This window comes from Vigna angularis, chromosome 3, assembly GCF_016808095.1.
Source record: "Vigna angularis cultivar LongXiaoDou No.4 chromosome 3, ASM1680809v1, whole genome shotgun sequence".
Lineage (NCBI taxonomy): Eukaryota > Viridiplantae > Streptophyta > Magnoliopsida > Fabales > Fabaceae > Vigna > Vigna angularis.
The window spans coordinates 41,703,576-41,726,156 of NC_068972.1; the positions used below are offsets into that span (position 1 = coordinate 41,703,576).

The window sequence follows — 22,581 nt, forward strand, 5'->3', positions numbered from 1 at the left end:
TTAATTATTTGCAACAAAATTAACCATTGTTCGTTGTTGGATAGACAAATTCTTTTCCCAGATGTTAGTTCATCACATTATTAAAGTTGAGGCACTTTTCTAGCTTGTGAGCTGGATGAGTCAAAAAAATCACTATTTCCTGAGAAAGCAACTGAAAATAATTGAAGTTAGAGAGAAAATGAATGCATGTGGACATTGGACAAGAACAAACAAATTGACAAGAAAAACCAGACAACATTAAAGCAAATGTTTTCACCACAAACACAAAGCTTAACAAAACTCTCAAATACATTGTATACACACTTCATTATCTGTCAGATTACAGAACAATGCACAATCCATCAGATGCTTATTTTCAACCAAAAGAAGAATGAATGCAAATTATGTTTACACAAGAAAAAGGAAAAAGCCCCTCACAAACCCTACTTTCCTATACATCTTCACACAAACAACTACTTATAAAGCAATTATATATGTGTTCACTTTGTTTCTCAACAGAATCCAAAATGAAATGAAAAAGAAACTATGTATCAAACCATCATGCTCCATGTATGTATACATCAATCTTATACTCTATATGTCAAATTAGATAAATGAAACAGTTGCTGAGATCAAATTTCTTTAGGCACTTCGTGCTAGCATCTCCTGGAATTCAAGCATTGACCTCTCTTTCTGAAGCCTCATATCTTCACGAAACTTGCTGATGAATTCTTCTGCCTTTTGATCAACGTGTAGTTGTGGAGACTTAGCAACCACAACCTTCCATGCATCCTCTATAGTGTTCAATCCACTACTCTCACCGCTTTGATTCTGGCTGCGATGCTTATCAGTTAAACTTCTCTTGACAATAATTTCACTGTGGTGATTCTGGTTGGTACACTCATAGGTCAAATTTCTCTTCAAAAGGGTGTGACTTTGGTTGTAACATTCACCAACCAAATTACCCTTTAAGATGGAATGCTCCTCTTTCTCTTTGCCTTTGCTTGTTTGCCCTTGTGCATGAGCACTTCTGTTGTTGGTGGCATGCATGGACACGGAATTGGCCTTGTCAAAGAGGTCATCTATGTGTATGGCTGCACAGTGCTTGTGTTGAACATGGTAGTAAGTTGTGGCACGAGGCCTTGTAGTGGTGAGTGAGCGATGAAGTTTAGAGTGTATGAGATGGCCAAAGGAGTGAAAAGCTGAGAGGAGGCGTTGAAGGGTGGTTTTGAAGGACTTGGGGATGTTGAGTTTGTGGAGTTTGTATTGGACTGTGTTGGAAAAGCTATTCCATGCCTTCTTTGCAGGTTGAAGCTTCTTACCTAGCCTCATGCGAGACATCACAAAGTGAAGGGTGGTTTTGGTCTGATGAGAGAAAGAGTACTTGGAAGAAGAAAGAATGTGTATCTAAAGGGAGGGAAGAACTCTTAGAAATGGTTCTCAATCTCATGAAGGAACCCTTTTATGCCCCATTTTAGTTTTTAAACAATAAATTTGTTCTACAAGTTGCTACCATCTTTTTGGTGCCTCAAATTGGCACATTTTTGTCACAAGAATTACTCGACTGCCATTGCTTTGTTTTCTGCATTATTTGTCAAAAAATTGCAGTTGATGGCATGAATTGAAATAACATGAAATCTTGATCTTAAGGGTGTAATTATCACTCCTAACTCAACACTTTCGGCAGAATTGACAGCATAGAAGCAACCTTGGGTGCTAAGTATTGTGAGAAAATGAGCAAAGGTATATTCTGTAGAGACCAATATTATAGGTTTTCCCATGTGGTGGCAGTATGCAACTTTTGAGTTGTATTGTGGGCTCCTTTTCTTTATTTCTAATGTAAAAGTCAGGTTGATCACTGATCAGAACCCCGCTCCCCATTGCAGAAAAGGAAAAAGAATGACACTTTCTTTGTTTCAGTTAGATTGCCACTGCCTTAAGTTTTGTGGAATCATAAAACTTTTTCATATATTATGGTCAAATCACTTTATTTTCAAGATTTCATAAAATCATTTCATATATACTGAAGTCTAATCATCCTCTCTAATAATGTGAATTTCAGTCTTCTTAAAATCACTTCATCTTCAGATTTCTTAAAATCAGTTTATCTGCAGTCTAAGTCTAATCACCTCCACCCTCCTCTTTAATAATTTGAGTCTTATTTAAAATACACTAAAGTAATCATGATCAATTTATGATAAAAAGTTAGGATAAGTTGTAGTACTAACTTTTCCTCTATCTCAAACTATCAATGAAATGACCATTTTATGGACACATCTGCTTTCATTTTCCAAAGGAAGACATTGAGGATTTGAATGTCCCCTGTTGAATAGACTAGACGACGGAAAATGGGCTGGCACTGAAAGTTTACACCACTCTTTCCCCATTTGTTTTGGAAGCATTGTGATTAGGCCATGTTTGGCAGCCAATTAGAGAGGATAGTGATTTTTGACTCACCACAAAGCATACCACCGTCCCCTCCACCTTGCTTAGAAAGAGATAACAACAAACAGTAGGGTTTGGATATTTTTCACAATAGTATTATGGTCCTGTTTAAATCATCTTCTTCATAAGTATTTATAGACAAAATATAAAAAATAAAATGAATTGAACTTATTCCATATGTTAAAATAACCTGTGTACATTTGGTTTTGGAAAAGTTGAATGGAAAATCTTCTGTAAGAGTTAAGTCAACATGAAAAACTTGACTCGTTTTACATTTTTTTTTCTTTTGTAAGTGTTTGAAGAAATTTATTTAAATAGCCTTTTCCTTTCTGTTTAAAAACTGGGAACTCACTTTATTTAACATATCCTTTTAGTAGTAGTAACATCAGCCTGAAACAACTATTTCAGGATATTTAGTTTAATCATTCACACTTGCTGCCACTGTTGAACCAAGAGCCTGCTACATCAAATTTAACAGAACATGAAGTATGGAACTATTAGTGTCATTCTTACTATTGTTATGTGAAGTGTGGTTGGAGCACAGTTCATCATTCGTCTATTAATTGAATCTCTAGATTTGGTAGAGGAGCTAAATTACACATGTACCAATGTACAATACCAATAACAATATCTGTGTTTGAAGGCCAAAAATACAAAAGCTAATAAAAGGGATTTATAGAGGAAGAGTTACAGGGTAAGTGAGATCCAAATAATGTTAATCAAAAGTAAATTTTGCTACCTCTAAATCATACTACATATTCTATCCTCTATTCAAGGTCATATCAAGACTGCTGTAGATACTGACATGTTTTTTACAGTAATTAGCCTAATATAGTTTTTTTACACTTGAGAGACTGATGCTACCTCTATTCTCTGAATCATTTCATCAGAATATTGTATGTCCAGGTAAACCAGAGAAATATGTTTAGGAAGAAGGTAACGCCTCACTATTCTCTTCAGCATTTGTAGAGGTAACAGATGGTTCAGTAATTGCATTTTTTGTGGGTGGTGGTGGAATGTATTTACTATACACCTTATCTTTGTTTTGGTTCCACCATTCTTCTGCTTGCTGCTCATTGAATCTTCGTTTACTGCACAAGGAAAAGAGAAAACAGACAGAGATAATATTAAAGACAGGAACAATTAAAATAAGAAAATCAATACTCTAATCGTACAATATAGTAGATTATAATGTTTCAAAGTGTTAACCCCCTGCCATCAAACTAAGGAAAAAATAAATAAAAAGCCAAATTCCCTAGAAGCTTTTCATATAATCATGGTAACATTTGCCTTCCTCATGCCAATACTGTAAAAGAAAAAATGTCTTTCTAAATCTAAATCTATCTATATATCTATATATATATATATATATATATATATATATGAGTGTACGTGTGTATCAATATCAAGTAGTAATAAACGAAAAAAAAGAAAGTTGAGAAGCTATCAATGCACTTCACTACCTCCATAAGAGCGAATTTGTATGATATAACATGATTGGTGTTCGGAATGGAAATAGAAGATCTTGAATGATTTCAACATCTAGTTACCGTTTTAACCAAAAATACAAATTGTTACATGCAGTAGCCACATTACGAAGCAGGATTTTTTGTGAAACTTCTAAAAAGCGATCAACATATACAATGATAAACCTAATGACAGAAAATATGTGGAAATTGGTTAGAAAAGAAGTAGTTCTTATACCTGAATCTAATTCGTTTGAAAACTTTGTAACCATTAGGTAGTACAACGAGGGTGACATAAACACCTGACTCAAATTGTTCAATGATTGATCTTTCTCCTTCTGTCAAATGTACATTGGAGTCCCTTAATCTTGAAATATTTCTTGAGTTTGGTGTACTCACTGCTGTACTAGATGCAGATGAGTTGCCGGTTTCTTCAAAAGTATTTTCTCCGTCTGGGGATGGAACAACCCCGGAAGTATCATCGCTTCGCTCTTTCAGCTTTGGAGAGTTACTATCCGAGGCAGGTACATCAGGTGCACTTTGTGGATTAGAGTTGAGGCTCAGTTGGGAGGAAGAAGGTTCCAAACGTTTTTCTTCATTAAGAAACTCTTCAGCTTGAGCATGCATGGTTCTCAAAGTCTCATTGTCAGGAATCTCAGATTGCAAAGTCTCAATCACTTCCCTCAACTAAATAAACCAAATGCAGAAGCAAGTTCAGCTTGATACAAACTTCTCAACAAGCAATAACGTCAAAGCAGATAAAATAAACCTTGGAGATAAATGTATTAAACCTTTTGCATATGGTAAAATCAACTTTTGCATCTTAACTTTTCAAAAGTTTTTGCAGCTAACTTCTTCATAAATACCTATAGGCTATAAACTTATAAGGGGTATTTTGTATGTTAGGAATCAAATACTTATCTCAATTGAAAAGCTCTCATTAGCTAGAAGCTAATCTAAACCTTAGTATGATAAAGATGTGTTTGGACAAGCTTCTCCAAAGGATTTACAGGAGAAAAATATGAAGTATAAAATATAATTAACTTTTCCACAAGTCAAAATTAGTTCATATATAAGTTAAAAATAAAAATTTAGAAACATTATATTAGAAAATTTGTACGACTTAGCTTATGGATAAGCTAATTTTAACTTATGAAGTCGACTTCATATTTTCCTCCTAAGAGTCTTTTTGGAAAGTCCGTCCAGAAAGGCCCTAAGTCAGATATTCTGATCAACTTCCTTTTCTTTCCTTCAAACATTAAGCTTATCATAACAAGCAATGACTTTAGTTAATCCAATTCATTACCAGTACATTGATGAAGTCATGAAGGTTCATTTGTGTAGAGTTATTTAGATTGAAAAATTAAGCTCGTGTCTTGCAATATCTCCTTAGGGAACAAGTATACAAAAAAAAAAGATGGTTCATCTATCTTGAAGAAAGTTATTTCTCCTTTAAGGTGTAGAAGGTAAAAATTATCAACATTAAAGATGGCAGATAATATTAAATCCGGGTAACAATAATTATGTAACTGTGAAACTCAACCTGACTGCAACTAAATGATTGCTTTTTGTTGCTTAGTTTTAGGGAATGTTGACAATCATTAAAGATAGTTATCTATTTTCTAATTCTTGCCGAAAGACTTTGAAGAATAGTAGATTGTCATGGACATCTGCCCAATCATAAGATGTTTATGCAGTCTTGGTTTTCCAAATTTAACTCTTTGAAAAGATAAAACAAATGCAAGAGATGCTAAAACTGCGTCGGGACTACACAACGGAGTTTCTTTCATATAAACTTAATGCAATAAATACACATAAACATAGGATGGTGATCCGTTTTACACGATAGGATTTTGGATAAAACATTGTTCCAAGACTCGAGCAAGAATAATTTGAATAAACTTGAGTTCAACTGTTAAGTCAAAATATAGAATTATGATACCTTATCTGTCATGGACTTAATAAAATCCTTTGCTTCCCTAAACTTAGAAGATTCCTCTTCAATAACTTTCTGAAGCTCCTGAATCTTCATTTCTTGTGTTTCACTCTTCTGCTTCAAACTTTTATTCTATGCAAGAAAAGAATTATACACAAATTATATTAATTGGCACAAGTTCTGGTCGGAGAATAAAGAACATAATTAATAGATATTAAAGAGGTATGAACTATGAAATATACTTTGTTTTGCAACTTTGAGACTTCTTGAGTCATATGATCACTTTTCTTTTTTAAATTATCAATAAGGCTTCTTGAAAATCCAGGGGAGGTAGAACGAGGTGGGCTTGGTGGTCTTCTTTTAGCATATGGTGACATAGGTCTAATTGGTGGAGGTGGAGACTGAGTATGACTTGACTGAATAAGAGGCTTGAAAAAATTCTGTGCAGAACTCAGCGAAATTGGAAATGCGACATCTTTCAATTGCAAAGATATAGGAACTTGAGCTGCTCGGACCATGGAAGAAGTCTCATCTATATTTCCATGCTTAATAGTCCTAATCTCAAGGTATTTTATGGGTTCTGTGATGGGAGGCAAGAGAATTCTGGAAGACTTCACCTCTGCCCGCTCAAATTTTTCCCTTCCATACGAGGAAGGACGACTAATTTCTTTATTTAAGTTTGAAGCACTATCAGCACCTTTTAGCTTAGCATAACAAGCATCACACACACGATGTGGTTTGCTAGGTGTCGGAGCCAATGCTGCTCTAGAAGCCTTTTTTGAACTACAAGGATGGCAAAACACCAATCCACAATTATAGCAATTATGCCTTTTTCGGGTAAATCCAAACGGTTGTCGACAATCAGAGCAAACAGATTGGTCAACTCCAGAAAGCCATTTATGTAAGCATATACAACATGTAAAGGTAGAGCCACATGCGATATTCCTAACATGCCTGTCTTTCAAGGCTTCTACCAAGGTTGGAGTTTTCTGGTCATCTGTGTCTCCGTGTCCTAGTCTTCCATTGGCACCTCTACCCCAAGTATATAGTTCACTTCTTGAAGTCAATACAGCGACATGATTTGCTCCGCATGCTATTTCCTCCACGAACTCACCTACCAACTTATCTCGGACTAGAATTGGGACTTTTCCATCAGAATTTGGATTTCCTAGTTGACCATATGCTGTGCCTCCCATTGTAAAAACATGACCAGATACAGTGAGTGCAACAGTCATAGTGTACCCACATGCAATCTGGTTAAAGCTATAATCAGCAAGGGCAGCTACACAAGTTGGTTGAAGGTAATTTTCCTTGTTAACATGACCCAAACGATACTGATCACCATCACCCCATGTGAAGATCTTCTTGGATGAAGGGTTTGAACCAGACGGATCCATAATCTCTATAATAGCAGCTGAATGCCACATTCCACATGCAACTTTAATAGCCTTTTGTCCACTCAATAATTGTACCTGCTTTGGATATGATACACATTCTCTATCTCCATGGCCTAATACACCAAATCTTCCATCACCAAAGGTAAACAATTTCCCAAGGGTGGTTGCTAATGCTGAATGCCATGCGCCGCATGCTACGGATACAACCTGGTGTCCCTCTAAAGCGCCACTCACCCTCTTTGGTATGCAGTAGCTAACATCACTGCCATGACCAAGAAGTCCTGCACTATTTGTAGCATCACCCCAGGTGAACAAGTCACCAGATACAGACACGGCACATGAATGATATTCACCACATGCAACAGAAGACATGTTGGTAATTGCTAGGGACTCTACAAGATGAGGTCGGCCAAAATCTTTTTCAAAGCCATGGCCAAGTCTTCCACCAGAGTCCTCTCCCCATGTAAAAAGCTCACCTTGCCTTGTAACTAACGCAATGTGACGTACACCGGGCCCAATCTGATTGACATCAAGAACAACATCAGATTCTAATGCCTTAGGAGTCAACACATCAATCTTACCAGAAGCTTGGCTCCCCAATCCATCAGATGAATTGCCATCTCCCCAAACCTCTCCCCATATGAAAACATCACCAAGAGATTCTATGTCATCTAGCCCTGATCCTACACTACTTGAGTGGCTAATACTTGATATACTAACACGAGAACCGTCTCCGATACTTGTCCTCTGTGCCATATTTGTATCCGACCTGGACCAAGACGATGTAGATTCATGAGATGCCGATTCAAAAGAAAACCTGCTACGGCTAATGCTTGATGCGAACTCTAGTGTTCCAGCAACAAAGTCAACACAATCCTGCAAGGAGAGTCAAAAGAATTACTTTACCTAAATGCTCTAAAAACATAGATGTTAGAAACAATACACACACATTTATATACATAATACATGTGTGTGTGTGCGTGTGCACCCGTGCAAAACCACTTGAGCTTTAACAAGAATTCTCATGGTTTCCATGACCAAGTAGTTAAAAATTTGATATTTGTATCCACGACCAACTTAGATTTTAATCTTTGAGAAATTGGAGGAATATATAGGAAGTAGAAACTGTGTAACCTATAAACTAAGATAAGTTTAAAACAAACTGTCATTCAAACAATTTCTTTTAACTCACATTGCTTAAATCACTTATTCCACGCTTAATACGCTCTCCAGAGGAAATTAATGCTTTAAGACATGAAAACCATATCTCTACCTCTGCTTGGTCCTTGCAGATCTAACAATATGAAAAGGGGAAGCAACAGATTCAAAATTTATACGAAATTGACAAATTTAAATTTAAAATGACTGTGTTTTCAAACCAGATCAAGTGATCTTTCCCCCTTCTTGTAAATCAGTGAAAATGACAGATAATCCTTTTCAGGACGCAAGTATCTTCTAAAGACAGCCTGCAGTTAAAAGGAAACCCAAGATATCTTTATCAGAGTGCTAACATAACCATGAAATTAGCCTCCAAAGACCAAACATATAACTCACTGTTCTCTGTCCTGGGATGATGTGTGAAACAGCAGCTAATTTTAGATTCTTTTCCTTTCCATGAGAAATCCAAATCAGCTTTGTTTCATCCTGCTAATGCTACTAAATATGAAATCATTCATGAAGAGGTATGAAATTCAATATATAAATAATAAGCATGCACCATTGTTTGCACAGTATGCTGAATTTTATTCAGCACACATACTCACCGATGAGAGTCTGAACGAACAAAATTTCGGCTTCCCTTTTCGACTATACTTTACTAACTGCGTGCCCTTTTTTAATGTAATGAACGCCTTCATAAAGAAACAAGACAAAAATTAAATTAAGTGGAGCACCGAAGTGTTAAGGTAGTAGCAAAAGAGAGAAGCAATGCCACACCAAAGATAGAAACCCTGGCAATGTTATAACACGAAGCAACATAATCTCAACAGAATCAAATCACAGTGATAATTTATATTCCAGAAAAAAAAAGACTCCTTAGTGTTTTCCCCATTTAGATAAAGTGATTTTGAAATGAAACAAACTGTAAGCTTTGGAGGCATGTCTTATCTCCAACTACACCATAACAAAAGATTCCTCAATATTTATATTTTTATTTCCATGATAACAACTTCAAAAATGAATACTCACTTCAAACAAACAAGCATACCCATGCCTAATGTGAGAAATTAAAAGAAAAGTTCTAATATTTTTCTGTTACAAACCTAACCAAACCACACATTCTTTTAAATTTTTCAGATAAAAGCTTTTGGTGGTGAAACTAACTTGCTCGAGACGCTCAGAACTTCCAAAGATAGAAAGATCTGCCATTCCATCTGAGAGAAATTATAAGGAAACCACAGAAGAGGACAAAGCTCAAGCATCATGCTTTCTACTTAGGCCTCTCATCAAAGTCTCCAAAAACCTCAAGATGAAAATTTCCCCCCAGAATTTGGACAATGTTAAGGAAAATAAAGAATAAGAACCTCAAACTCATATGGCAGCAATGGCTGCGCATGACATGTACTATAGAATCAGAATCCGAGAATGACCCAGGAGACGATTAATCATGTCACTGCCAAAAAGATTGAAAATTTGCAAAAGGGGTTGAAAGTTGCATCAACATGTGTGTGATCAGTTTCTGAGCAAGATTGGATTGAGCAGTTGAGAGAGATGCGAAAGTTACGTAAAAGGAAAGGGAATGAGATATTGGCGCCCTTTTGAAACTGCTTCCACGTTCCCCAACTAATGACATGTTTGGTTTTCAGTTCAAAATTTACTTTTAAAACTGAAAAGGAAAAAGCTAATGTTGGGCTAATAGCGTTTATATAATGTTATTTTAATAGTTAAACCATCTGTCCTTAATAATAAAATAACTTGAGAAATATTTGACTTTATTTATTTTAAATTTTATTTTCTTTAAGACAAAATATTATATTGAAGTAAATATCGAAAAAGAAATAAATTAAAATAACTTTTTTAAGTTTTTTGTAAATAAATTAAATTTAACTTTGTAGTTTTTTAGATTTTTTTTATTAATTTTAATTTTTAAATAAAAATATATTATTATTTAGTAATTTAGGTTAAATATATTTTTAATTTCTTGTTATATTTCAAAATAATTGTTGATACGTTCAACCTTACAATTTAACCATGACATGAGTTATTTAAAATTGAAGAGTCAAAATCAATTACAGACTACGATCATTTACCACAAAATGTGAAACTCTTATTTTTAATTTTAACTTTAAAATATATAAAAAAAAAGCATTTAAACTTTATCTTTAAATGAGGTAAAATTAGTTTTTTTACAACATTGCCGGTTGAGAAAAATAATTACTGGATATATTATTTATTTATTGTTTATTATACGTTGTTTGAATGCTATGGGGAGGTAATTTATTTTTTAAAAGTGTGGTTTTAATATATCTGACTTAATCATATTTTAAGTTCTCTAATAACTTCTAATAGTAAAAAAAATAGTAAATAATAATGATAGTTGTTTTTAAAATATGACACTTGATTATTTTATTATTTAAAATGTTATATTATGAATATAAATTTTATTAATGAAGTTTCATTTTATAAAAATTATTATCACACTAAAAAAAATTTAAAAAATTTTCTTTGCTTTTGGTATAGATCTTTTATTTCATTCTTCATATGTTTGAAGATAAAATCATAAAAACAATTCTTATAGAGAATTCTATACATCCAATCTATCAAAATTTTAAACAAGAAAAGTTCGTTTTTGTATAGTGTATAGTGTATTGCGTGTGGTTTTTTGGTCCATTTATATAACTCAAAGTGAATCTTTATTTGGTTGCGATCATAAGGATCTATTCTGATATTTGATAAGAGTTTTCTTTATATAATTAGAATATCTTCTCAGAGTTAGAGTCATAGGAACAGCCTTTGAGTTAGGATTTTGTACTTCATGTAATGGAAGCTAGAAGCTGGTTTAAATTTAGATATTAACAATGAGATTGAATTGAAAAATGGTGAAAAATGATGTTTATTATGTGTGAAATCTAATTTGAGTTGTATTGATTTTTGGTATGCATTCCGAACTAGTTTTGCACTTATTATTATTCTAATTAGTTTCATGATCTAGCTAAATTTGTCTCACGTATTTGATATAATTTTAATTGGTGTGTTTTCATCTAGTAAATGAGCAAGAATGCATAATTTTTCTTCCATAAAACTCCAACACTTTTATTCGATGGGTATATATTATCACACGTTGAGTGAGTTTGCGAAAAGTTATGTCATGAGATATATTCACAAAGCTAGTAAATGAGAAGTTGAGCGAAAATGAAAATATCAAAAATCTGAAAATAAGGTATGTACTTAACTCATTAAGCGAACAATTTTTGTTAGGTGAAATTTAAAAAATGTAGTGTAAGTATTTTTTACAAGCCTGCACTTCACTAAGTGAGAAAAGTTTTATGAGAAACAAAGAACATTTTCACTAGACAAGTAATCACAGTGAAAATAATGAAAATGCAAGTGAAAAAGATAATAACAATGAAATTTTTTAGAAGTTTTGTATAGAATAATAGGTTATATATATATATATATATATATATATATATATATATATATATATATATATATATATATATATATATATATATATATATATATATATATATATATATATATATATATATATATGCACCCCAAGGAATAGTGATTATGGAGGCTGAGAGGTGCCATGACCCTCCAAATTTATATTTGGATGTAAATTACATTAGGTAGTTTTTTTATCTTTATTATAATGCATATTATTGAATCTTAATAAACAATCAAACATAAAATTATATATAATAAAGATTAAAGATACTTATAAAGATATTTTTTAAAATTTTTAAATAAACTTATATTAAACATTATTATGAACTTTAACATTTCAATTAATACTACAAAACTAATTCCCTTTTAAAAATTCAAACAAATAAACCTTTGTGTATGTAGTATAACATGTAAGTTTAACTACCTTACCAATAACGGTTGATAGTGTAAAATTCTTTACACAATGCATAGCCATTAATGTCTTAAACAAAACCACCCAATAACTTACTAGAGTCTTAAATTGTAAGGCCTGATAACATTCTGTAACTGAGGGAGGAATACATAAGTTTTTATAAGTCCTAGTTTCAATGTATCGATTCAATATGCACTCTGGTTTTAATCATGACAAAAAGAATAGAGAAGAGAGGAATGGAGGAATATGTTGAATCAATGGTGAACTTGAGAGGTATAATGATCAAAAAATTGCAGGATCTTTGTATCTCTTGAAGATATCTTCAATATCTGCCATGACTGCTGCTGGTAAGGGTCTCTCAGTTGTTGTAAAAGCATCAATGTCCTCTTTTAGCTGGTCCACAGAGGTTGCACCAATAATTGAACTAGTCATGAATGGACGATCTCTTGCAAATCCAAGTGCAAGCTGAACAGGAGTTAGACCATGCTTTTTCGCCAACTCAAGATACTTTATAGTAGCTTCCTGAAATCCAGCAACAAAAATAGGTAGGTACTTCAGTATTGTCACCATATTTTAGAACTTAGTCTTAAGACTATATGGATAATTTTTTCTGCAAACAATAATAGAAGAACATGAAAAGATAATATGAATTAAATTTCTCGTATAAGATCAAATAAATGTATGAACTTAACTTCAACAAAAGTTCTCTTATTTGGCCTTTCCAAAACTTATGTGCATTAATTGATTTTTTAACTCACTGGTTCAATTTAGTTCATTTTCTCTTCTTTTCTGCTTTTACATGTATTTGCAGAGAAGTTTACACAAACAGAACTAAAGTCCAAATACAAGAACTAGATGGTGTACCCTTGCCACTGATTTGTTATATCTTTCCATGTAACCGGGAAAGAGGTTCAACCTTCCTCTTTTTGAAGCTTCAGAGTTTATATCTATATATTTTCCTGTGAGTGATCCACCTCCAAGTGGGGAATAGGAGAGTAACCCAATATTGCAATTCTTTGGATGACAAACTTCCAGAAGATCAACTGCAAAAAAAAAAAAAAACAAGTAAAGGAACACAATTTAAAGAAGCTTACAAAAGGGAAAAAGTACAATCCCCCCGTCCAACTTAGAGTCATATATGTACTTTGATCCTCAAATCATGTCACCAATTTTTATTGCAAAGATTCAAGTTATCCCTTTCATCTTAGGTTCAAGTGCACTTAGGACTCGAGCTTGACAAATTTGACCACTTCTGTTAATTTTGGATTGAAAATTGGACGGAATGCCTAAAAGACTTTAAAAAACTTAAAAGCAAGAGTGAGTGCAACTTTGTCTCGTTTGGACTCTTCACGAATAACAATGCATAAGGCGCTATGTGATTTGTAATGATCAGCGCAACTATTTGACAAAAATATTTATCAAGGCTACAGGAGGAGCAGCAGCTTTGCAACACTAAGAAATAAAACATTAAGTCATATGAACGAGACTTTATTAGATAACTTTTCTGACTACTTGTAGAAGGAAAAATCAAATGTGTTATTTCGTAAGATAAAATTAACTTTATACATATGTTAATTTGTATAAACTGTACTATATTAGTTTCTCTAAAAGACTATTTCTAACTTGTACAAAAACTAATCTTGAAGAAAGTAAAATTTAAGTGTAATTCAACCTCAAAAAAGCTTGTTTGGTAAGGTGAAATTTTCACTCACCAATGTAATATTATTATTTGGCTATATCTTCGGTCGATGTAGAATTCCCAAGAAACTACCTCAGTTTCAATACTTAACATCTTGAATGTGGAACCATGGTGGAATCCGATAAAGGGGTGACGCCAAACAAACTTGGCTAAAATAAGATCTATATTATCTTAAGAAAATGGAATTTAATCTTAACTCAACCTCACATGTAATAAGATAAGGTTTGAACCCATCAATATATTATTTTTTGCCATATCTCTAATCAATATTGGATCTCCAACACTTAATACTTATTTTAGTTTAGGTAAAAGTTTATTTGATTTTGCTTCTTTTTTTCTTCTAAATGTTTTTGCTGAGAAAGTTATCCATACAAGCCTTTGGCGAATGTCACAATCTCACCTTCAAAATGACATCTCACAAGCAAGCTATAGCTGTTTTGGATACTGACAATCTTTGGAAGGCCTTCAACTTTAGCTGCATGGACAAACTCCATCACTCCATAAGAAGTCTCATTTGAAACACCTATGTAGCGTACCTATGATGCACACAGAAATCTCAAGAAACTGAATCCCAATCTCATGGACAAGAGAAGAAACATGACATTGTGATCAGAATATTAGAATTTCACGTTACAATTGGCACAAATTTCTTGGAAAAGTAAGCAGATGAGACAGAGAATCCTAGCTTGATTGAACAAGAAGGTGATGGGTTCAAGCTTCCAACCAAGAGACATATAATTGTCTGTTTTTATTTACAGGCTTGTAATAGGATGAGACATTGGCCAAATAGCATAGCAAATTAGCCTACAAAAGGGTATGGCCATTTCACCCCTCTCGTCTAATCAAAACTTTTGAGAGTCAAACTATTCTTTCTGCCATTCCTCAACTTCATTTTCTCCGTAAAAAATAACACTAAAATTAAGCAAAGAAAGTTAAAACTTACAAGCAAATATCAATAATTTCACTTGGAATAAATATTTTTAGCAAATAAAAGAAGTGCTAAGCTTCTCCAAGCCAATACCAGTAGAAATCATTAGATATCCTTAGACACAAGGAAAGCTGAAGAATAAAGTGAATTGATAGACATAAGTCACCTTTCCTTCATTGATAAGTTCTTGGAAGGCTTGCAACTGCTCAACAAATGGCACACTGGGTCTCCATTTTGAAGGATCATAAGTAAATTCACCAAATAGTGCAACATATCGATCTGGCCTATAATGAAGCAGTACACCGTATGTTAAAAAATCAATAGCTCAAAACCTTCTAGCTTTCAGTTTCAAGATGCAAGTAGGAGAATGCTTGCAACTTATTTGTTTATATGATATATCACGTAAATATACAAACGCATAAAACTCCTGTCAATACTGATAATAAAGGTCACATTCTAGATCAAGTTGTCTGTAGTCAAAACTGTTGGGAATCCAAGTGAGTCCAAATCCTACATTGGATAGAAATGAGAAAGTAGAGCAGTATATAAAGGTGAAAGACCCATTAACCCATTGCCTTAAGGTTTTGGGTAAAGAGTGGTGTCGATTCCTTATATAGTTGACTCATATGTCATTGGTGTTTGTGTAACCCAGAGGGAACTTCCTCCTCAATAGACCCAACAAAAACTAGTACAAGTCTGACCCTATATCACTACTAATTCACAAAGATTCCTAAAATAATAATAATCATTTTTAACAATGAAAACTATAAAAAAGTTTCCTACGGATTTACACAAGTTCAAATTACATGCACAACTAATAATGTAACGAAAAAGATAAGTGAGCCACTTATGTTTGCGATGTGTAAACTCACCAGTGAATTTGCAGCAAATCAATATAGTCAGTGCCAAGGCGCTTAAGGCTTTTTTCCACACTTTCTCTGATATTTACGGCATCAACCCGCAAAACCTTTGCATTCTCACGCACGTAACTCGACCTCTCAGAATAACCACATAGTTTTGTAGCCAAAATAATCTATTCACAGAGATGTTTCAAAATGGTTTCAAATTCTTAAGAGTGGAATAAGCAAAATCCATCCAAAACAGTTGAAAGCCAATTCTCAGGGTCAGTCCATCATCATATTAGCAAAACGATGATGCACTGATACGTTAAGTGTATTAGATACTATGCTAATAACAAGATAGGATAAATACAATGACAGAAATGGATTTCAAAATATATAAAATTTCTTAAAACATAATAGATATACAATTGCAATTACACAGATCTAAATTAAAATCACATTTGTTAGACATCATTGTTTAAATAAAAGATTATAAACTATTGTCAGTCATAAAATTATCAGCACTTCATCAATAGATAATGTCTTTTAGAGCATACGGACACAAATATGTGACATAGCATGAAGTATCACGGCATCACAATGGCAAATCGAGCAAAAGTAAAATTCGTTTCAATGAGCATTTTTTCTCAATGCAAAACCGACTTACCAAAAGCTTCATACGCTTACAAACAAGACAGTCTAACTTTAGTAGCATTATTTCACATTGAAAGCAATCGTGAAATATTACTCTGAACTTTTAACAGACCCTGTCTCCAGAACTCATAGAAAAGCAGCATAGACAGTTGAAAAATGAGCATTCAATACCTTGTCACGAGGTTGAGACTTGAGCCAACTACCAATATAGAGATCAGTTCTTCCTTGTGTCTCTTTCTTCATTGGAATTGGGTACTGCAATCAAATACCACCGGGTCATTATGAAATAGCAATGATAATGATTGGGTCCTTTTGCAATCAAATAGTGAATCTTGCATAATATCAAAACATCATATCATATTTGATAAATACTAAATTAACTAACTATATAGAGAGATAGACCGTGAGAGATGGGAAGAGTTAATCAGGGTCATAGAATCATAAATCATAGTCAAAATTATTTCACTCTTAATCATCCATATGATTGTATGGTTCAGATTCACTCTTCTAATGCTCTTACCTGGTACGTGAGATGGTTCCTAAATTAAAAAAAAAATTACTTAAGTAGTCCTAAAATTCCATGTTCGGTAATCCTAAAATTCCATGTTCAGTAATCCTTTAAATATTAAAAAATCATTAAAATTTGTTGCAAAGCCCCTTTAGTAGTTGTCATCTCTAGCTTGCCTTAACTGTGACCTCTTTGGAATTGTCTTAATTCTGACATGAATTAGAGATATAAATTAATTGAAGTTTATTAAGCTTGGTCAATCTCATTCTACAAACTAATTTTGTCGTGTTGTGTGGGTTGAGAGGTCAAATTCTAAGAAAAATTATCTCTGAAATCCATCAATCATAGTTTGGTTTCCTTAAGTTTCTAACCTTTCCTCTCCTAAACAATCCATTCGATCATATCTTCTACATTAGTTGATTTCTTCAACACTGTCATAAATCATCTCAAAGGGGGGAAATCAATTGAATGGAAATAAATAACAAAAAAAAATTGAAACACTTCAGCAACATCTAAACACACATGGCAAATGCAGATAAAGATTGGAAGAACAAATCTTACAGCCTCAGCAGTATCGAGAGCGTTAATGCCGCGGTCAAACGCGTAATTAAGAATGTCGTGAGCTTCTTTCTCCGTGTTCTGCTCCCCAAAGGTCATCTGAAATCAACAACGTCGTACCAACCAAAATGAAAACGAACGAAGGAATAACAATGTCGTTCCTTTTTTCTTTAATGTACGAGAAAATATGACTTACAGTACCAAGAGTGATTTCGCTGATGTTGAGGTCGGAGTCTCCTAGGTTCCTATACTGCAACGGCTGGTTGTTGAGGGCACAGAACAGAGGCCAAACACTTGCACTTCTCTTCTTCTTAGTGTTTCTTGGAAGGGTGAAAGAGCGAACAAGGGGCAATGGTGATTTGAGAGGGTGACAAAGAGAGTGGTTTTTACATGATGAAGAAGAAGCAGCAGCAGTAATGAAGGAATTGAGAGAGGCCATGTCTGAGCTTATCCTTTGCACAGACTCTGCTCACTCTAGAAGTGAAGCATAGACAAACATAAATCACACCACGAAGATATCTTCATTTCTACAGAAGCCGGTGGGTCCGCACTGCCTAAATATTTTTTTGGCTTAATATTGGTTTAAGTCTGTGTTTCTTTTTTCCAGTAACACTGAATAACTTCTAGAGTTATTTATTATGTGACAAGTTCGTAAATATTAAAAGTCTAAGTTATTAACATAGAAAAATTAAAGTTAAGGATAAACAAAATTTTAATTGGGTCAGAAGTAATTTATTATCAAAGTTTTATTTCAAAAACATAACTTAAAGAACTCAAAATAGTAAGATCACAAATTTCAAAATAACCAAAAAGTACAAAATAATATAATTACATATAAGCTCAAAACGTGAAATCAGAAAATAAAATTCATCCGAACTCCCAAATCACATTAACAATTTGCAGAAGAAAAACAAGACACAAAAATTTTCTAAATGAGAACCCTCAGTCCCAAACAAAAACTCTAAAATTTCCAAATCACAAGATCAGGAAGAACCTCAACTATTGCGTCACCAACCTGCAGAGAAAACAAAACAGAAACTTAATTCAAGGAAGGAAATCCAACGTCGAAAGATCAGAATCCCAAAAATAGAATCTCAATTCGGAGCCCTGATACGAACAAAACCAAAACAAGAAGAAGGAAAGAAGAAAGGTTCCCTATAATGTTAACCCTGAAACAGAGTGGAGGAAGGAGGAGTGTGTCTCCTTGCGCGACAAGAAACCGACACTACTGGATTTGTTCGAGAAAAAAGAAGTCCCGAAAATAGAAGTCAAGACTTCCTAAAACTCTGATTAAGGTAAAGGGTAAAGTATCTTTTGGAATTTGAATTAACAAAAGGGAAATTAATTAGATGACGAATTTCACTTGATTCTTCAACCCCTTGCCACGTAATAAAAAAACTCGACAGGTCATTCCTGTCTAAGTTGGACATTGTGTTAAATTTATGTTAAAAAAAGTCTTTAAAAGTCTTTAAAAGTCTTTAAAAGTCTTTGTGATTAGTTTTCTAGAAACGATATTCAAAGTGTAGTGATGTAGTAAAAGACAACATGTATGTATAAAAATTTGTAATTGTACAATGAGGATGTTTAAAGGTTCACAAGATATTTCAAGAGTTCGGTTAAAAGTATGGAGAACTCAAACAGTTTCACAAGACATACGAAGACCTCGGTAAAGTGTATGGAAAACTCAAATAACTCGACAAAGTATGTTGTTCTTTGCCATATCACTACACACTCTTAACACAGTCTCTGAAAAAACTAACGTCAAGAACTTGATAGATGCATATTAACGATTTTGGAAATGAAATTATTTTTTTAAATCAATGAGCAAGTTAACATAGTGTTCCCAAAATGTAAATCATCTGAGTAATTAAGTGTTTATAATAATTTATTCAATTAGCTTCATGTATATCCGATATATTTGTATATAATAATTTGATAATATATCAATTTTTATCAATAAAGTATTTAATTTATAAAGTAATAATATTTTTATGATAATTTATAATTTTTTCTTTTAATATTTAATATATATATATATATATAATTTTAAATTATAATAATAATTAAATCTTTAATTTACTTTTTAGGTTATAGGTCCTCATGTTTATACATAAATCTCAATTCGCTCCCATTGTTTTAAGTTGTCTTGATTCGGTCATAAATTTTGAAATGCGATTTGGCCATTTCTCAATTAACTCAATGCCACGTGTCTATCTAAGTTTTTTTTTTTAATTTTTTTTACTTTTTATTTAAAAAAAATATTGTCATGTGTCAATTGAGGATCCTATCACGTGACAGAGATAGTGTGATGTGACAATGATGGTGTCACTATTGCGGCATGTGAAAAATTTCAATTTAGTTCTTTTATTGTCTCACCTTAGTCATAATTTCTTTTTAAATTTGGAGAGATGAAATTGGTCCAATTTAAAAAAAAAATATGACTAAAGTGAGACAAAATACAAATAAAATAACTAAATTGAGATTTTTACATGACATTTTCCCCAACAGTGCACGTGACACTATCTCTAACACGTGACAAGATCCTTTTTAACACTTGGCAAAGTTTAAAAAAGACTCGAACAAGACTCAATTATCCGGATATAATTGATGTGAAATTTCGGGAGGTATTACACTTATGGTAGTCTCTAGTGCTCTGCTCAATGAATTTCACTCTACCACTCACTTGCAAGAGAAAATTGATTAGACTTAAGAAAATAGTAGAAAACCAATTACTCAATTGAAAACACTAATATGTCTAAATTGAAGAATTCACTACGAGGATTATTCCTATGGTCTCGGATCTTCAATAAGATGAAATGACACTAAGAACTCTTAAAGAAGAGATAAATAACTCCAGAAAAATAAATTTTAGAAGAGTATGTGTATTTTAGAATAATGAAATATAAAACTTCATATTTATATAAACCCTTTTAATAGTAAAATAACTTAATCTCATAAATTTTAAATTACTTTCAATTCTAAAATATTATTTTCTAACTTCGCACATATTTTTATTTTAAGGGTTAAATATGTTTTTAGTCCCTAAACTATCAAGCGATTTTGGATTTCGTCCTTCTTCGAAAGGTTTGTTCATTTTCGTCCTCTTAGTTTTGAAACTCTTATTTTTAGTTCTTAAAATTGAACGACGTTAAGTTTTCTTTGATGTGGCAAACGGCGAGCCACGTTACTTTTCCTTTTTCTGAAACGTGTCATCCTTCTTTCATGCATATGAACCTCACGTGCCTACCAGTGCAAGGAGTTGGAAAGTGATGAAGATCCTGAAGATGACGACTTGGTGAATACCTTAGTGCAAACCAAAATTTTGAACAGTATGATGACACAAACATTTGCTCATCAAATGGAAAAGAAAATATGGGTCACAACATAGATCTTATTCAAAATGAGTTTGATACAGATTTACCCTGTCTTCCTAAGAATGGTTCAACAGCGAAGGGTTTCTTCCATTTTGTTCCCCTGACGGCCAGATTCTGGAACGACCCAACTTGAAGGAGTTCAGTTTTGGGGACCTGAAATCCGCGGTCAAGAGTTTCAAGGGAGACACATTGTTGGGTGAAGGTGGGTTTGGTAGAGTCTACAAGGACTGGTTGGATGAGAAGAATCTTACCCCTGCCAAACCAGGCTCTGGCATGGTCGTCGCCATAAAAAAATTGAACCCCGAAAGCACCCAAGGCTTTCAAGAATGGAAGGTAATATTTTCATCTCTTTACCTTACTTTTTTTCATCTACACTAAGAAAAAAATTAACAAATAATATATGCACTCATCTTCCAACATTTACATCATCATCCATTTGCAAACTGGTATACACTTTTAGTTTGATAAATTGTATTAGACTTTCTCTTGTTAATAACTATCGGGATTATCTTATTCATACCAGTTATATTACAGATTTAGTAGTGCAATATTTATCCATGGGTCTTTCCTCCTTTTCCCCTAGTTGCCTAATTGGTACTAATGTTTTTCTTCCTTCTTTGTTTTTGGTTGGAAAATAATTTCAATATTCACCAAAAGAAAAATAGAATTTTCAAATTGAAGTTTTTCTGGACAATAAATGCTCTTCCGATCGGTTATAGTTAACTTTACAGTTTGCAACGCTATGTTCTTGCATCATCATCTGGTGGTCTGTTTTTTGTTTTTGTTTTACTGAAGACTTGAAAGGGTTTTTAGAATTGTAGAGGCTTCACACTGAGATCCAAAGCAGCTTGCACAACGTCAAAGAAGATAACCCACCGTCACTGCCGCACCTCACGACACTGCCAGAGGGCAGCGACCACACACATGCTAGCATCCCAAATTGGTGCAACACTAAGATGACCCAGATCGAGTTCCTCTAATCGCCTAACCTCAACATCTGAACCAAACCACCGCAGAGCTTGCCGAAAAAACCTCCATCTTCATTGAACCCTAATTTTGAGAAAAAAACTGTCACGTGGTAACCTTTCATTTGACAGTCAAAGAATCAAACATTTAACAGTCAAAGATGCATGAAAGAAGGATGACACGTTTCAGAAAAAGAAAAAGTGATGTGGCTCGTCGTTTGCTACATCAAAGAAAACTTAACGCATTCAATTTTAAGGACTAAAAATAAGAGTTTCAAAACTAAGAGGACGAAAATGAACAAACTTTTCGAAGAGGAACGAAACCCAAAATCGCTTGATAGTTTAGGGACTAAAAACATATTTAACCCTTTATTTTAATTTATTAATCAATCTATTATTTTGTAATTTATTGATCAATCCATTCATTTGTGTTAAAATAAGTTTGATCAACAAGTTTTAAGAGATTAAAAAAATAAAAAATTGATTAATGAGTTAAAAATTTAAAGATGAATTAATAATATATTATCTCATTGACAATAAAATCAAATAGACATTAAAAAAAATTAATAAAACAATCTTTTAGTAAAAGTTTGATTAAAAATACCTATAGAAGTTATAAGTTATTTAGAATTTAATTAAATTTGATTTTTTATATGTTTATTGTGATCAAAACAGTAGTTTTGTTTTTTAAATACTGGGTAAGAAACTCTTACCTAATAAATAAAGTAAAATAAAATGTAAAGATTTTGCAGTCACTTCAAAATAATGAAGTGGTGGGTGCTGTTATAGTTCTGTGACAAATGAGCC

The 22,581-nt window shown here is 33.2% G+C and overlaps 3 protein-coding genes across 4 annotated transcripts; all 3 read right to left on the reverse strand.

Annotated features, from left to right (window-relative positions):
* Positions 1–270: 270 nt before the first annotated feature.
* On the reverse strand, positions 271–1,438 carry LOC108325350 (uncharacterized). Its single transcript, XM_017558413.2, has one exon. It carries the CDS (start codon positions 1,318–1,320, stop codon positions 622–624), a length of 699 nt encoding a protein of 232 aa, XP_017413902.1. The 5' UTR covers positions 1,321–1,438; the 3' UTR covers positions 271–621.
* Positions 1,439–3,076: 1,638 nt separating this feature from the next.
* On the reverse strand, positions 3,077–9,989 carry LOC108325520 (PH, RCC1 and FYVE domains-containing protein 1). The gene is made up of 9 exons (XM_017558602.2): positions 9,546–9,989; positions 8,987–9,073; positions 8,778–8,867; positions 8,603–8,689; positions 8,416–8,517; positions 6,069–8,099; positions 5,833–5,958; positions 4,129–4,577; positions 3,077–3,515 (listed from the first exon to the last, which is right to left on the reverse strand). The coding sequence occupies exons 1-9, from the start codon at positions 9,588–9,590 to the stop codon at positions 3,350–3,352; spliced, it is 3,183 nt and encodes a 1,060-aa protein (XP_017414091.1). The 5' UTR covers positions 9,591–9,989; the 3' UTR covers positions 3,077–3,349.
* A 2,282-nt stretch (positions 9,990–12,271) lies between these two features.
* Positions 12,272–17,986, reverse strand: LOC108324964 (uncharacterized). 2 transcript variants are annotated; one of them, XM_017557925.2, is made up of 8 exons: positions 17,632–17,986; positions 17,439–17,534; positions 16,541–16,624; positions 15,746–15,906; positions 15,040–15,157; positions 14,346–14,481; positions 13,111–13,289; positions 12,272–12,768 (listed from the first exon to the last, which is right to left on the reverse strand). In XM_017557925.2, the coding sequence occupies exons 1-8, from the start codon at positions 17,872–17,874 to the stop codon at positions 12,529–12,531; spliced, it is 1,257 nt and encodes a 418-aa protein (XP_017413414.1). In that variant the 5' UTR covers positions 17,875–17,986; the 3' UTR covers positions 12,272–12,528. The 2 variants fall into 2 exon arrangements, with proteins under 2 accessions (XP_017413414.1, XP_052731445.1); XM_052875485.1 differs by having other exon boundaries at positions 17,637–17,761.
* Between the last annotated feature and the right edge of the window lie 4,595 nt (positions 17,987–22,581).